At 39.7% G+C, this 17,441-nt stretch overlaps 1 protein-coding gene across 6 annotated transcripts in view; it reads right to left on the reverse strand.

Annotated features, from left to right (window-relative positions):
* DNM3 (dynamin 3) overlaps positions 1–17,441 on the reverse strand; it is a gene marked incomplete at both ends in the record, with an annotated part of 593,219 nt that overhangs the window by 357,597 nt on the left and 218,181 nt on the right. For all 6 annotated transcript variants that reach the window (XM_079696529.1, XM_079696527.1, XM_079696525.1 and 3 more), the window contains 3 exons: positions 4,004–4,142; positions 7,440–7,507; positions 10,016–10,151. In XM_079696529.1, the coding sequence (XP_079552655.1) occupies positions 4,004–4,142; positions 7,440–7,507; positions 10,016–10,151 (343 nt within the window). The remainder of the gene's footprint in view (positions 1–4,003; positions 4,143–7,439; positions 7,508–10,015; positions 10,152–17,441) is intronic.

A 17,441-nucleotide genomic window follows, 5' to 3' on the forward strand; every position in this document is an offset into this window, starting at 1 on the left:
GTTCTCTTAACTTCTTACTAGCCAATCCCTCATTCCTCTAAGCCCATGTTATAGATAATACATTTTTTTAAATTTTTTATTTATTTATTTATTTTTGGCTATGTTGGGTCTTCGTTGCCGCGCGCAGGCTTTCTCTAGTTGCGGCGAGCGGGGGCTACTCTTCGTTGCGGTGCGCGGGCTTCTCATTGCGGTGACTTCTCTCATTGTGGAGCACGGGCTCTAGGCGCACGGGCTTCAGTAGTTGTGGCTCACGGGCTCTAGAGCGCAGGCTCAGTAGTTGTGGCACACGAGCTTAGTTGCTCTGCGGCATGTGGGATCTTCCCGGACCAGGGATCGAACCCATGTCCCCTGCATTGGCAGGTGGATTCTCAACCACTGTGCCACTGGGGAAGTCCTTAATACATTTTTATAGTAACTGTTCCCTGTTCAAACTGCTGTGTGGTTTCTCTCTTCTGATTGGACTCAGACTGATACAAAGGTCAGGAAATATAATAAAATCAGGAAGAGACAGGTAGCTAAGGAAAAAAAAAAAAAACAGAAGCCAAAGGTCTGAAGGTCTCTTTGAGTTTAAAGACTGGTTATAGGGAGAGTAAAGGAATGAGAGAGCTGGAAGGGTTGGACCCTGTGGCAGAATTTAGGTATAGAGAAGAACTGCTCTCTCCCTTCCTCCTCCCCAGCACCCTTCACACCTCACTCATAAAGTAGGAACTTCCACCAACATTTCTTCTCTCTTGAGAAAGTACTACGGGAGAAGCCCTTGTCATTTTCGTCACCTCGCAGGAAAGAAAAAAAAAAGAAAAGACAAAAGGAGACCTGCGAGCCCCTGATCTGTGTTGGCTCACAGCTCTCGGCTTCGTGCAGCAGGCGCACTCCATCACTGCTCACTGTAGAGGCCCGTAGGTGTGAGGTTAGCCAAAACACGCTGTGCTCCTTCTGGGTGCACATCTCACTGTCTCCGCCACTGTGGACTCTGAGGTTAACGGCTGGAAGAGGAAGTAACGGGAGGCTCCCACTTCAGCAGGAAATCCCAGCCATGTTTTCCAATCTAGATTTATCAGCAGCAAAGCAGATAGTAAATTTCAATTCTCCTTTAAGCTTTCCTACTAATTTTCCAACTGACTTAAAAGTTAAAAGAGGGTAGAAGGGGGTAATCAGTGTTCTGAAAACCCTAGATTTAGAGCTTTAAATTTCTGAAGAATCTTTTGGTAGAACATTTGTCCACCATGACAGGGACTGGAAGAGGTCACAAGGAGTGTGATGCTAGTGTGGAATGAATGGAGAACCACTGCAGTCAAAGATATCTAAGAGCAGCAGCTACTGGGTGTTGGACATGACCTCTACTGAAGTCATCCAAGTTGAATGTGAATTTAGGATGGAGAGGAAAAATGTAAGCCAAGTTCTAAATATCTTGATGAATACAAGGCAGTGACCAGGATCTGATGGTGACAGTAAATAGAAGAGAGAAGGGTGGCAGAGCTGGTAACACCCGGGCCTTAATGGAAGACTTTTTATAGGAAGGTGAAGGAATAATGCTTGGAAGCCACAAATGGAGAAGTACACAAATGTCATGCCTGATCCAAGCCCTTAAATTCTTTGAGTTTGGGCCAATAAATATCCTTCAGTGAAGGGAGCTGAAGGGTAAACAATAATCTCAGGGAGAAAGCTAGAAGGCAACATATAAAATGTTTTGAGAAGACAGTACAAATATACAACCACCACTGGTCTAGAGAGCTTAATGGAAAAGGAGTTTCAAAGGGTGGAAAGCAAAGAATAAAAGCCAAAAAGTGTCCAGGAAGAAGCTGTCTCGTACCATGCCATCAGCACCAACTGTTAGTTTTCCAATAAGCTGGATACAATGGGAAATGATAAAAAAAAAAAAAAGATTCATACATACCATAAACACTTTATATAACTTAAAACATAAATGTACACACATGTGCCAATCTTTTGATGTGAGGCCATGGCCTGTTCTCTGCATATGGATCTGCTGATTGGAGTTATGCGTCTTCTGTCTTACATAAACCACATCCTTCATCTGTGATTTCCAGTTTTGCTTTCTTTAAAGTGGAGGGGAAACATAAAGACACTCGGGAAATCATCTGAATGCAGAGCCCATCTAGATTTTTATCACCGCCCCCCCATATACTTTTAGCCTTGTCCTACCTACACATAATCAATTGCAAAGCTTTTGTAGCTAACCTTTATTAAGTCATTCCAAAGCTGGATTTTTATGCAAACAAAATTCAAAGTCTTTCCTGCACTTGATCAATTTATTTACTCTTCACTTAAACTACATAATTAAAATAAGAAGGAAAACTGGCTAAACAGGTTTGAGGACAAACACAGCACAACTGGTCACTGGAAAGAAGACCACTTAACTGGTGGAAGCAGGAATGCATGGGCAACCTAAAGAGAAGCTTTTGGCTGAAGAAGACATCTATATGCTGAGGGCAGCAATCCATGTGATTAAATAGAGAATGCAGTTTCAGTTAGTTCAGCAAGTCAGTTAAGAGGAGGCCAATATACAGGTGACAAGGCTAACTGTATTTTGAGGTATAGGCAAGGACAGGAGGGATGTGAAGTATTATTAAATGGCTTCAAGTTTCCAAATGAAGAGCTGGCATAAAGACATTTTTTTCTTCCCCATGTGCAACTTTTCCCTTTCCTCAGTCCCTTAATGCCTATGGCTTTTCCTATTTTAGAGAAGAGAAAATAGAACTTTAAGGAACAAGGTAGAAGAATAGTAAGAAGTCTAGAGAAGGGATCTGAAACTCCAGAGCCACTTCTGGGCCCCAAGCTAGTTCCACTTAACTCCTTTTCTTTTAGCATTGACAATCCTGAATTCCTAAATTTAGCTTCCTTTCCTCTTTCACTACTTATATCTTTCCCTCATCTGATTTTTTCTGTAAGGTAACTGGGAAACAACACTCATACTCATTCTCTCTTTCTTCTCACTGGTTTTTCAGGAATGTTACTCATGGTAACCATACAGAAAGGGAAGGGTAACAAAACTAACAAAATCGGAAGTATCTATACTTTCAAGAAATAATCAAAGTAACAATAGTAACTGCCATAGGGCTAGGCCTACCCTATCCTAACACCATCAGTAATTCCCTTCTTATATTTTCCAATACAGGGTACCCCTTTCATGTCCCTATGGAATGGATGGAATCCAGCACTATTCCTCCATGTTCCTCAGTGAAGAGCCCCCAGATTGGGAAGTCTCTTGCCCACTACTCTCCATCAATAAATATTACAATAAATATTACAAGGTAGGGAATATTGGGTGCTACTAAAAATGGCCATTTATAGATTAACCACCATTTACTGAGCACTTACTATGTTTAATCAATGTATTAAGTGCCTCATGGGTTTCAGGCATCATCTTGTTTAATCCTCACTGAGGTGATATCACCACCACCACCACCACCACCACCACCATCATCATCATCATCATCATCATCTCCATTTTACACAGAAATTAACAAAAATATAAAGATTAAGTATGATGCTCAAAGTCAGACAGCAAGTAAATAGCAGAGCCAGGATTTGAATCTAGATAACTAGACCTCAGAGGCTGGGCTCTTAACTACTATACCACAATGCCCCTTCCCAGAACATCCAGGTTCAAGTGGAATTCATTTAAAATTTAGAAGAATTACCTTTTTGTTACAAACAGTATCACTGATTCCCTTCCCCTAACAATTACTCCCATCCATGCATCACAGGAAAAATTGGTTTAGGGCATTCACTAATTTGTTCTAAAGTGATGTTTACCTGATAAAGACAACAACCCTATTTGGAATGGGGTGATAGAAGTCAATATGCCCATCTATCATGAAAGCAATTCCCACTCAGTACTTTTCACAATCCTTCCCCTTGAGCAAACACACAACCTTCTATGACAAAGTGGAGGGTCAGGGAAAGAGAGGCATGTAGTAGGGTAGGAAAGATGGGTAAACCAAGTAGTTACTGCTTGCAAAGGTACATAATTCAAACTTACTTTTTTGGTACACTTCTTGACAGTGTTGATTAATTCTTGTATTACCAGATCTACACTCTTCAAGGAAGGCCCTTTCAGCTTTACAATTTGTTTTTTGACTATTGCTTCGAATGCCATGTCTGGAGTAAACAACCCTGTCCTGAACGTAAGAAAGAAAGCAGCACATTAGATATTTTAAATTGAATGATATTCAATACTCTTTTTAAAAATGTTTTAATTGACATGCTACTTAAAGCATGTAAAAAGCCTAGTTTAAAAGTTACATAGGGATTTATTCTATCCACAGTATCATTTGTAATAATATCCTTAATACATTCTATAGATGATTAACATTACCTCAAAACAGTTCCCAAAACGTTTTCAAGGCTCATAATGTGACCCTCAATATTTAACTGTCATTTGTCTCAACTCACTGGTTCACAGCAATACAAAGGAATGCTACAACAGAAATGGTGTCCTAAATTTACATTTCTATTTCTAAAGTATTCCAAAAGCAATCCTCTCTTCTCCCTCATGGAGTAGAAAATGATCTTCACTTTCTGAACACTGAAATAGTAGCATTCCTGGACTACACAACATATTCTTTCCAGGAGAGCTGTATTATAGTGAGCTCAGTGGTTCCCAGTTTGAGGTCCTGGGGTGCTAAAGGAAAAGGAAGGCAGTTAAGTGGAACTAGCTTGGAGCCCAGAATGCCTAAATTGTGAATTTACAAAAATGACAAATGATAACCAAAGTAGCAAGTATCTTTTCATTTGGATGGAATTAATTCAAACTGATGTCATAACAATGCTTTTCTCATGCTGTACAGAAGCTCAGGAAAGCAGGTATGTGTGTGCATGTGTGTGTGTTTCATAAAAAAGTAAAAAAATGATTACTCATATTTAAACAAAAGGTCAATGGAGAAAAGTTACAATAAGAGGGATCCTGAACCCTGACATATGCCATGCCCAAAGACGTGCAGGCTCCAGATGTTGGTGGTTGATCTTCCCCATCCTAGACCCTCCTCCCTCCTCCTTATTTGGTTACCTTCTCTTCCTGAAACACTCAATTTTATGGTACCTCTTTTGGGAGATTTCTTTAACACATCCATTTTAGCAGCCTTATTCTATGTCCCTTCTTATTTACTTAGCACCCTGTGCCCACCTCCATTTCTAATTGTACTGTAGTAATCATACTATATTGTAATTGTAATTTCTCCACTTTGGATACAGAATAAAATCCACATTGTTTAGTCTGACATTAAAAATTTTCCCCCGTCTGTCCCTAATCTTCCTTTGAGCTTATTTTCCTCCTTCCTTTCACGCACGCTATGTTTCAGCCAAACCAGACCACTTGCTTTTCCACAAACATATTCATACTAATATTTTATGTCTTTTCCTTCATCTATGATGTTCGTTTCACCTTTCCCACAATTTCAGCCTGTCCAAATCCCACCTGTGCTTCAACGACCGGACCAAAAATAACCACTTCCTACAGCTCGCCTCCTCCAGTCCTGCCGCTGACCAGGTCTTCCTTCTCTGAATCCCAGCGTCCTACTTTGCACTACAGTAGTCTGAGCACATATATTAGTCCTGTTACTACACTGGTAGGGAGAGTCGTTATTGTCTTTATCTTTGTTTTCCCCACAAGGAGGGATCCCTTGCTCATCATTGGCACTCAGTGTGAGCAGAACGAAGAAGGACCATCAGGTGGGTCCCCAGTGGGCAAAGATGGTTTCTATTTTTCAAATAACTAACAGAATCAGTTAGGAACAAAACTCTTCAAATTAAGTGTATTTAAGGGCATAAATAATCACACCATTAATATGTCTTATACTCAGGACACTGTGCACTTCTTATCATCTTATAGGCAAATTAACTCCAGAATAATAGTAACAACCAATCTCTTCTGTTGGTATGCATGTAAATCAGAAATCTACAATCCTGAATTAGTGAGCTTTTGTAGTTACATTCAACCAAAATGTAACTGGTAAGGAGTTTTAAAAGCCAAGTAAAACTACTGTATTTGATTAAGTAAAATACTTTATGACCCACCCTCCCAAAACGTAATTTGCATTTATCAAATTGGTATGTTCACATACTAGCTCTGCCCAGCTAAAGAGCAAGACATAGTTTCTGCACCAAATGTATTCTGGATTTGAGGGACAGGGAGTAGAATTAATAGGGAACTAGAAATCCTGTTGAAGGTTAAGAAAAAAACATTGGATATGGTTATAGATGTTGTCTCCTTTTCACTTTGTGAATGCATATTTGCCCATACTATTTGAGACTTGTAGAGGAGATTTTCTAAATTTTGTAAGGATAGATAATTCAAATGTCATAACTCCTTTGGAAAATCACCCACCACATGCACTCTCAGGGTCAAGTTTTGCTCTCTCAGCCTCTGTTCCCAAAATAGTCTAAAGTTGGCCCTGTGGCAAAAGCTGAGATACAACTGGCCAATGGACTGAGGACCCCTCCTTCATGTAAGATGATCATGAAGTAGGCAACCTGTCTTCTTACCTTGAATTCAGGACACCTCAATTTAACATATGCTCCATTACATTGTATTTAGCCCTCTATACATGAACTCAAGAAATGTGTGTTTTAAATCCATTAATTTTTTTATCAATTGTTTTTATCAATTCATTTGTTTTTTATCATTTATTTCTGTAATGAAAGTAAATGAAAATAATCCCACTTCATACAAGGGTGAATTCAGGTACAAGTTCTCCTCCCAGCCTCCTGTCCCTCCGCTCTTCCTCTGCATTCCTAACTCCAGTCCAAATGTATGGCTTCCTGCTCCATGAATACGTGCTGCCCTTTACCACCTCCATGCCTTTGCTCACATTACTTCCCTCCACTTTAAGTCCCCTCTTTTCTCCTCCAGTCTCAACAATCTCCCTCCTCTCACACCTCATTGCATTGCCACCTACCCCATACACACACAAACGGACACACACAAACGGACACACACACAAGCACATGTATCCACACAGACACCTTTGCTTGTTGAAATCATTCTTGTTCTCAAAACAGGCAAGGTGTGACTCTAAAGTAACCACCTTCATTAATCTTTCCCAATCTTGCTCCATAAATCCCGCCAAAATTAATCTATTTGGTCTCTGTATAAGTAATGATCACTTATGAGCAAGTCTGGCCTCTGTCCCTGAAATACAGAGCCCTGAAGAACAAGGTCTTGTTCATCAGTAAATCCCTGATTGTTCAGAGCACAGTGCTGTGAGGGCAGAAAGGGTTTTTGTTTTTTTAATTGTAAACAGACAGTATGCCAATACTAGAAATTACCATTGAATCCAAACGAGGATCTCCTATTTCTTACTCCCACCTCTATATTCTACTCTGCTCAGTTGATGAAAAGCCTACTTCACTAGCCATTCATAAACATTAACTTTTTTTAGTAGCTTGAACTGAAGACAAGGAAAACGTGAAGCACTTGCCTGATACCATGTATGTTTTTGATTGCATAGCTTATTTCTCTTCGCAGTTCTTTCTCATTGAACTCCATCTGCAGATGCAAAATGAGCCACAGTTATGACACTTAATTCCTTTGAATAATAATATCGTTGAATATTAAAAAATGAGAATAACTTGACTCCGTTATTAATAAAGACCCATGTCTTTCCTAACCTCAATGCAGATGGTCAAAACATCTGTTTATATAAAGTTCAAGGCAACACAGAACGTTAGGCATTTCTGGGAGTTTTAGTGCAGCGGATTTTAACTCTATTATAGACAAGGAGTGCTGTGCATAAAGGATGACTTCTGGACATAAATCTGGCAATTCATTTGAATATATAATTCTTCATTCTTTTGCTGAATATAGTAAATGTATTCACATATGAATGCATAAGTAAGAGTGTCACCTGATGTACAACAGCAGTCCAGCTGTGCTGAGATTAACAATGGCTGTCTTTTCTCCCTGGCCATTTTAACCACCTGAGTTCAAAGCCTCTTTAAAAGAGGAAATTAATAATATTTTGCCAGTCCAACACAGGATAGACTACTGTATAAAAATTTCCCATAAGTTCTAGGTATCTTACATTTATTTGGAAGTAGGATCAAAGTATCATAGAGCTTAGACCTGGAAGGGACATTAAGAGAACATTTGGTTCAGCCCCTAACTTTTGAGATTTGGCCTCTGCAGCCTCATTATCTGTCCATTTTCCCCCTCACACTTTATGCCACAGAGCAATGAACTGCTTTAGTTCCACAGCTCAGCCTTTACCATTCCTCCCTTTCTGTCTGGAACAACCTCTCCCTCGACTAATCCCACCTCTTCCTGCTTAACTAGCTGCTCATCCTTCTTAAGTCAGCTCAGAAGCCAGGCTCCTTTACACAGTGGGACTGGAATTCATGTCCGTGGGCCTTGTTTCCATAGCACCCTGCGCGGAAGTTTGTAACTTAACCTAGCACATTTTAATGAAACTGTCTATTTGCCCATCTGCCTCCCACATCAAGAAATAAGCACTCGCCTTTGTATGTAAGGCAAGTAACATAGTCCCTAAAACTACCTAGCTGCCTATTGGGCATTTCAAACTGAACATATCCAAAACAAAACTCTTGATTCATACTTCCATACTGAACTTTTCCTCAGTTCCCCTCATCTGATGGGCACTAACATTTGCTCAATTGTGCCAGCCAAAATCTTGGGAGTCATCTTGAATCCTCTCTTTTTTGCATCTCCCATATCATTCCAACCCCCATTGACTCTACCTCCAAAATCACAAATCCATCCACTTCTCTCAAGCCTCTCTTCTGAGGAATTTTTACTATAAAGCTAAAGAAGTTTAAGTTTCAGGACTTCTCCCTTGCATAAGCTCCTTCCAAGACGCATGTCTGTGTTTATAATTTTGTATTCTTCTCCTTCAAGGGGGTCCCCAAAATTGTACAGGCTTCAGGCCCCACAGAAAGTGGATCCACCCCTGCTCTGGCCCTACTGTTTAACTGACCTTGTCTCCCTCAGTCCACTCTTGCCCCTTTACAATCCAACCCACACAGTGTTCTTTTAAAATCACCAACCAAATCCAGTCACCAACCAAATCCTTAAAACTCTCCCCTAACTTTCCATTGTTAAATGTAAACACTTCACAGCAACATAGAAAGCCCTGCGTAAACTGGGCACTTCCTTCCTCTGAATTCATTTTCTTCCCCCCAACCCATTCATCAGCTCTACCCCAGCCTCAGCTGTTCCTCGCCTGCTGTACAGGTGCTTGTTCTAGGGCTTTGTCGTTGGCTTCCTGCCTTGAACAACCTTCTTCCTTCATATACTTACAGGTGACCTCTTCATGCCATTCAGGTCATGCTTTAAAGGCCCCGTAGCCAGAGAGACCTTGCCTGAATATTCCATCAAAACTGGCTTAGCCAATGGGGAACTACAGGTAGTGCCTGAGTTATCTACCAAGTTTTATCATTTGTATTTTTCACAAAATGTTAATTCCAATGTGCTTACACTTATATTCTACTTTTTCAATTACCCTTCTTATGTGAAGAGTTTCTGATTCTTAGTCTTTAATTTTTTTCATCTTATATAATCCAATAAATTGATATTCCATAAAAAATTTTAAATAAATGTTAGATCTTACGCTTGACCAAAAAAAAGTGGCTTATGCAACTCCCCTCTCTCTCATATTATGTTACATAATAATACTTGATATTTTTTCCTTTTTTATTTGTTAATTTTCTGTTTTTTCCCACCAGACAGTATCTCTGTCTTGATCCCTGGCACGTAGATCACTGGTACACAGTAGGTACTCAAGAAATATTTTTAAATTAATTAGACAACAAATAAACCAACTAGTTGTTGTTCAATTATCGAAACGTCATTAGATCCCATTAAATAAAATCAGAACCATCAGTAAGAAAATAACTTTTCTCCTAAATCTCATTACCTGAGTATGGAGGCTTTTGTTTAAAGAAACCCACTTACCACTCACATAACATTTTATGAAAAGTTATGTAGAAAAGAATATAGAAATGAAGTGAAACAAAAGGAAAAATAATATTTGGTACAAACCTTTACTATCTCAAAAGGAAAACGTTCATGGAAAATACGATTGATTTTAGCACCCCCTGAGAGCTCCAGGGTATCTACTTGATCCCCTGACCCTTCAATTCTCTTCTCAAAGTCCACAGCGAATTGCTGAACCATCCTATAATTGTGAAAGAGAAATAAATTCAAGTTAAAGTTACAAGGTTTCACATTTTTCATTTTAATTTGCTATGGTTAGCAATTCTTTTCCTGGTGTTCTTAGCGGCACCTACTGGCAGAATTAACACTGCACTCTATTCATTACTCAAAATGTAACTATATGAAATACACGTTATTAAGATTTATTTCAGACAGTTAATTTAAAATATATATTTTAAAAGTAAGGAACCAAGATGACAGAGTAGAAGGATGTGCTCTCACTCCCTCTTGCGAGAACACCAGAATCGCAACTAGCTGCTGGACAATCATCGACAGGAAGACACTGGAACTCAGCAGAAAACATACCCCACATCCAAAGACAAGGAGAAGCCACAATGAGAGGGTAAGAGGGGCGCAAACACAATAAAATCAAATCCCATAATGGCTGGGTGGGTGACTCACAAACTGGAGAACACTTAGACCACAGAAGTCCACCCACTGCAGCGAAGGTTCTGAGCCCCACGTCAGGCTTCCCAACCTGGAGGGCCGGCAACAGGAGGAGAAATTCCTAGAGAATCAGACTTTGAAGCCTAGTGGGAATTGATTGCAGGACTTCAACAGGACTGGGGGAAACAGAGACTCCACCCTTGGAGGGCACACACAAAGTAGTGTGCGCATCGGGACCCAGGGGAAGGAGCAGTGACCCCAGGGGAGACTGAACCAGACCTACCTGCTAGTGTTGGAGGGTCTCCTGCAGAGGTGGGGGGTGGCTGTGGCTCACCGTGGGGACAAGGACACTGGCAGCAGAAGTTCTGGGAAGTACTCCTTGGCGTGAGCCCTCCCAGAGTCTGTCATTAGCCCCACCAAAGAGCCCAGGTAGGCTCCAGTGTTGGGTTGCCTCAGGACAAACAACAGGGAGGAAACCCAGCCCCACCTATCAACAGTCAAGTGGATTAAAGATTTACTGAGCTCTGCCCACCAGAGCAACAGTCAGCTCTACCCACCACCAGTCCCTCCCATCAAGCCTCTTAGATAGCCTCATCCACCAGAGGGCAGAGAGCAGAAGCAACAAGAACCACAATCCTGCAGCCTGTGGACCAAAAACCACATTCACAGAAAGATAGACAAGATGAAAATGCAGAGGCTATGTACCAGAGGAAGGAACAATATAAAACCACAGAAAAACAACTAACTGAAGTGGAGACAGGCAACTTTCCAGAAAAAGAATTCAGAATAATGATAGTGAAGATGATCCAGGACCTCCGAGAAAGAATGGAGGCAAAGATCGAGAAGATGCAAGAAATGTTTAACAAAGACCTAGAAGAATTAAAGAACAAACAAACAGAGATGAACAATACAGTAACTAAAATGAAAACTACACTAGAAGGAATCAATAGCAGACTAACTGAGGCAGAAGAACGGATAAGTGACCTGGAAGACAGAATGGTGGAACTCACTGCTGCAGAACAGAATAAAGAAAAAAAAAATGAAAAGAAATGAAGACAGCCTAAGAGACCTCTGGGACAACATTAAACGCAACAACATCCGCATTATACGGGTCCCAGAAGGAGAAGACAGAGAGAAAGGACCCGAGAAAATATTTGAAGAGATTATAGTTGAAAACTTCCCTAAACATGGGAAAGGAAACAGCCACCCAAGTCCAGGAAGTGCAGCGAGTCCCATACAGGATAAACCAAAGGAGAAACATAGTAATCAAATTGACAAAAATTAAAGACAAAGAAAAATTATTGAAAGCAGCAAGGGAAAAACAACAAATAACATACAAAGGAACTCCCATAAGGTTAACAGCTGGTTTCTCAGCAGAAACTCTACAAGCCAGAAGGGAGTGTCATGATATACTTAAAGTGATGAAAGGGAAGAACCTACAACCAAGATTACTCTACCCTGCAAGGATCTCATTCAAATTCAATGCAGAAATCAAACACTTTACAGACAAGCAAAGGCTAAGAGAATTCAGCACCACCAAACCAGCTTTACAACAAATGCTAAAGGAACTTCCCTAAGTGGGAAATACAAGAGAAGAAAAGGATCTACAAAAACAAACCCAAAACATTTAAGAAAATGGTCATAGGAACATACATATGGATAATTACCTTAAACGTGAATGGATTAAATCCTCCACCCAAAAGACACAGGCTTGCTGAATGGATAAAAAACAAGATCCATATTTATGCTGTCTACAAGAGACCGACTTCAGACCTAGGGACACATGCAGACTGAAAGTGAGGGGATGGAAAAAGATATTCCATGCAAATGGAAATCAAAAGAAAGCTGGAGTAGCTATACTCATATCAGATAACATAGACTTTAAAATAAAGAATGTTACAAGAGACAAGGAAGGACACTACATAATGATCAAGGGATCAATCCAAGAAGAAGATATAACAATTATAAACATATATGCCCCCAACATAGGAGCACCTCAATGCATAAGGCAACTGCTAACAGCTATAAAAGAGAAAATCGACAGTAACACAGTAATAGTGGGGGATTTTAACACCTCATTTACAACAATGGACAGATCATCCAGACAGAAAATTAATACGGAAACACTAGCTTTAAATGACACTGTAGACCAGATAGATTCAATTGATATTTATAGAACATTCCATCCAAAAACAGCAGATTACACTTTCTTCTCAAGTGCGCATGGAACATTCTCCAGGATAGATCACATCTTGGGTCACAAATCAATCCTCAGTAAATTTAAGAAAACTGAAATCATATCAAGCATCTTTTCTGACCACGACGCTATGAGATTAGAAATGAATTACAAGGGAAAAAATGTAAGAAACACAAGCACATGGAGGCTTAACAATACACTACTAAATAATCAAGAGATCACTGAAGAAATCAAAGAGGAAATCAAAAAATAGCTAGAGACAAGTGACAATGAAAACACGATGATCCAAAACCTATGCAATGCAGCAAAAGCAGTTCTAAGAGGGAAGTTTATAGCTATACAAGCCTACCTCAAGAAACAAGAAAAATCTCAAATAAACAATCTGAACTTACACCTAAAGGAACTAGAAAAAGAAGAACAAACAAAATACAAAGTTAGCAGAAGGAAAGAAATCATAAAGATGAGAGCAGAAATAAATGAAAGAAAAACAAAGAAAACAATAGCAAAGATCAATAAAACTAAAAGCTGGTTCTTTGAGAAGATAAACAAAATTGAAAAACCATTAGCAAGGCTCATCAAGAAAAAGAGGGAGGGCCTCCCTGGTGGCGCAGTGGTTGAGAGTCCGCCTGCCGATGCAGGGGATACAGGTTCGTGCCCCGGTCTGGGAGGATCCCATATGCCGCGGAGCGGCTGGGCCCGTGGGCCATGGCTGCTGAGCCTGCGCGTCCGGAGCCTGTGCTCCGCAACGGGAGAGGCCACGGCAGTGAGAGGCCCGCATACCACAAAAAAATTAAAAAAAAAAAAAAAGAAAAAGAGGGAGAGGACTGAAATCAATAAAATTAGAAATGAAAAAGGAGAAGTTACAACAGACACCACAGAAATCCAAAGCATCCTAAGAGACTACTACAAGCAACTCTATGCCAATAAAATGGACAACCTGGAAGAAATGGACAAATTCTTAGAAAGGTATAACCTTCCAAGACTGAACCAGGAAGAAATAGAAAATATGAACAGACCAATCACAAGTCATGAAATTGAAACTGTGATTAAAAAGTTTCCAACAAACAAAAGTCCAGGAAGATGGCTTCACAGGTGAATTCTATCCAACATTTAGAGAAGAGCTAACACCCATCCTTCTCAAACTGTTCCAAAAAATTCTGGAGGAAGGAACACTCCCAAACTCATTCTATGAGGCCACCATCACCCTGATACCAAAACCAGACAAAGGTACTGCAACAAAAGAAAATTAGAGACCAATATCACTGATGAATATAGATGCAAAAATCCTCAACAAAATACTAGCAAACAGAATACAACAGCACATTAAAAGGATCATACACCATGATCAAGTGGGATTTATCCCACGGATGCAAGGATTCTTCAATATACGCAAATCAATCAATGTGATACACCATATTGACAAATTGAAGAATAAAAACCATATGATCACCTCAATAGATGCAGAAAAAGCTTTTGACAAAATTCAACACCCATTTATGATAAAAACTCTCCAGAAAGTGGGCATATAGGGAAACTACCTCAACATAATAAAGGCCATGTATGACAAACCTACAGCTAACATCATTCTCAATGGTGAAAAATGAAAGCATTTCCTCTAAGATCCGGAATGAGACAAGGATGTCCACTCTTACCACTATTATTCAACATAATATTGGAAGTCCTAGCCATGGCAATCAGAGAAGAAAAAGAAATAAAAGGAATACAAATTGGAAAAGAAGAAGTAAAACTCTCACTGTTTGCAGATGACGTGATACTATACATACAGAATCCTTAAAATGCCACCATAAAATTACTAGAGCTAATCAATGAATTTGGTAAAGTTTCAGGATACAAAATTAATGCACAGGATGCACAGGAATGCACTCTTGCATTCCTATACACTAATGATGAAAAATCTGAAAGAGAAATTATGGGAACACTCCCATTTACTACTGCAACAAAAAGAATAAAATACCTAGGAATAAACCTACCTAGGAAGACAAAAGACCTGTATACAGAAAATTATAAGACACTGATGAAAGAAATTAAAGATGATACCAACAGATGGAGAGATATACCATGTTCTTGGATTGGAAGAATCAATATTGTGAAAATGGCTATACTACCCAAAGCAATCTACAGATTCAATGCAATCCCTATCAAATTACCAATGGCATTTTTTACAGAACTAGAACAAATCATCTCAAAATTTGTATGGAGACACAAAAGACCGCAAATAGCCAAAGCAGTCTTGAGGGGAAAAAACGGACCTGGAGAAATCAGGCTCCCTGACTTAAGACTATACTACAAAGCTACAGTAATCAAGACAATATGGTACTGGCACAAAAAGAGAAACATAGATCAATGGAACAGGATAGAAAGCCCAGAGATAAACCCACGCACCTATGGTCATCTAATCTATGACAAAGGAGGCAAGGATATACAATGGAGAAACGACAATCTCTTCAGTAAGTGGTGCTCAGAAAACTATACAGCTACATGTAAAAGAATGAAATTAGAACACTCCCTAACACCATCCACAAAAATAAACTCAAAATGGATTCGAGACCTAAATGTAAGACCCGACACTATAGAACTCTTAGAGGAAAACATAGGAAGAACACTCTTTGACATAAATCACAACAAGATCTTTCTTGATCCACCTCCTAGAGTAATGGAAATAAAAACAAAAATAAACAAATGGGACCTAATGAAACTTAAAAGCTTTTGCACAGCAAAGGAAAACATAAACAAGATGAAAAGACAACCCTCAGAATGGGAGAAAATATTTGCAAATGAATCAACGGACAAAGGATTAATCTCCAAAATATATAAACAGTTCATGCAGCTAAATATTAAAGAAACAAACATCCCAATCCAAAAATGCGCAGAAGACCTAAATAGACATTTCTCCAAAGAAGATATACAGATGGCCAAGAAGCACATGAAAAGCTGCTCAACATCACTAATTATTAGAGAAATGCAAATCAAAACTACAATGAGGTATCACCTCACACCAGTTAGAATGGGCATCATCAGAAAATGTACAAACAACAAATGCTGTAGAGGGTGTGGAGAAAAGGGAACCCTCTTGCACTGTTGGTGGAAATGTAAATTGATACTATGGATAGCCACTATGGAGAACAGTACGGAGTTTCCTTAAAAAAGTAAAAATAGAATTACCATATGATCCAGCAATCCCACTACTGGGCACATACCCAGAGAGAACCATAATTCAAAAAGGCACATGCACCCCAATGTTCATTACAGCACTATTTACAATAGCCAGGTCATGGAAGCAACCTAAATGCCCACTGACAGACGAATGGATAAAGAGGTTGTGGTACATATATACAGTGGAGTATTACTCAGCCATAAAAGGAAAGAAATTGAGTCATTTGTTGAAACGTGGATGGATCTAGAGACTGTCATACAGAGTGAAGTAAGTCAGAAAGAGAAAAACAAATATCGTATATTAACGCATGTATGTGGAACCTAGAAAAATGGTACAGATGAACTGGTTTGTAGGGCAGAAGTTGAGACACAGATGTAGAGAACAAATGTATGGACGCCAAGGGGGGAAAACCGCGGTGGGGTGGGGATGGTGGTGTGATGAATTGGGCAATTGGGATTGACATGTACACACTGATGTGTATAAAATTGATGACTAATAAGAACCTGCAGTATAAAAAAACAAACAAACAAAACAACTAATACTAAACTTTCTTTGGGTTACTTGTATGGAAATATGTTAATATAAATGTTTCAGACATTACCTGAAATTTCTAAAAAAAAACCACCACCACCACCACCACCAACAACAACAACAAAAACAAAAACCCCTCTAGGATCCACCCACCTCTGTTACTTTTTTCATTAAGGTCTCTTGATCCCAGGTTCGAACTACACTCTTTCTTAAAAAAATGATTCTATTGAAGTATAGTTGATTTACAATGTTGTGTTAATTTCTGCTGTACAGCAAAGTGATTCAGTTATACATATACACATTCTTTTTCATATTATTTTCTATTATGGTTTATCACAAGATATTTAATATAGTTTCCTGTGCCAACTGCACTCTTTAGAGTTCATCAAACAGTACCACAGTTGTCTAGCGTCTGTCTCTGGTCCCCTCCTCTTAATTTCCCTGTCTGAGCATAGGTTCAGAAGAGACCTTCCTCTTTCTTCCCCATCTTTGTGCCCTCCCCATCCTAAGTCCCCACATGCTCAGATGCAGGTACTTGGCCCATGATGTTGCCCTTTCCCTTTCTCTCCACCAAAAACTCCTGGGGTTCCTTGGCTCTGATTCTACACTGCAGTGACTCACTCTCCTTTTCTTTTTAAAGTCCAGTTTCCTTATCATGGCTTTGAGTTCCCTTCTGCCTTTAAGTCCTGAACTGCCTCCCCAGCTTCATCTCCTACCCCTCCAGTCTACACTCCATCTGCTCCACCCTTCCATCCACCTGACTGTTCCCAGGCATTCTCCACTCATGCATTTTTCCTTGTCTTTGCCCTGGCTGTCCACTGCCTTCAGTGTCCTTTTTACCATCCTTTACCCATGGAAATTCTACTTCTTCTTAAAGCTTTGCTGAGTTCTAATAGCCCTTCCTCTGTAAAGCTTTCCCTGCTTCCCCAGTTAGAACAAATCAGAACTGACTGCAGTTCCCC

The sequence above is a fragment of the Hyperoodon ampullatus genome (genome assembly GCF_949752795.1).
Source record: "Hyperoodon ampullatus genome assembly, chromosome: 2".
Taxonomy (NCBI): domain Eukaryota; kingdom Metazoa; phylum Chordata; class Mammalia; order Artiodactyla; family Ziphiidae; genus Hyperoodon; species Hyperoodon ampullatus.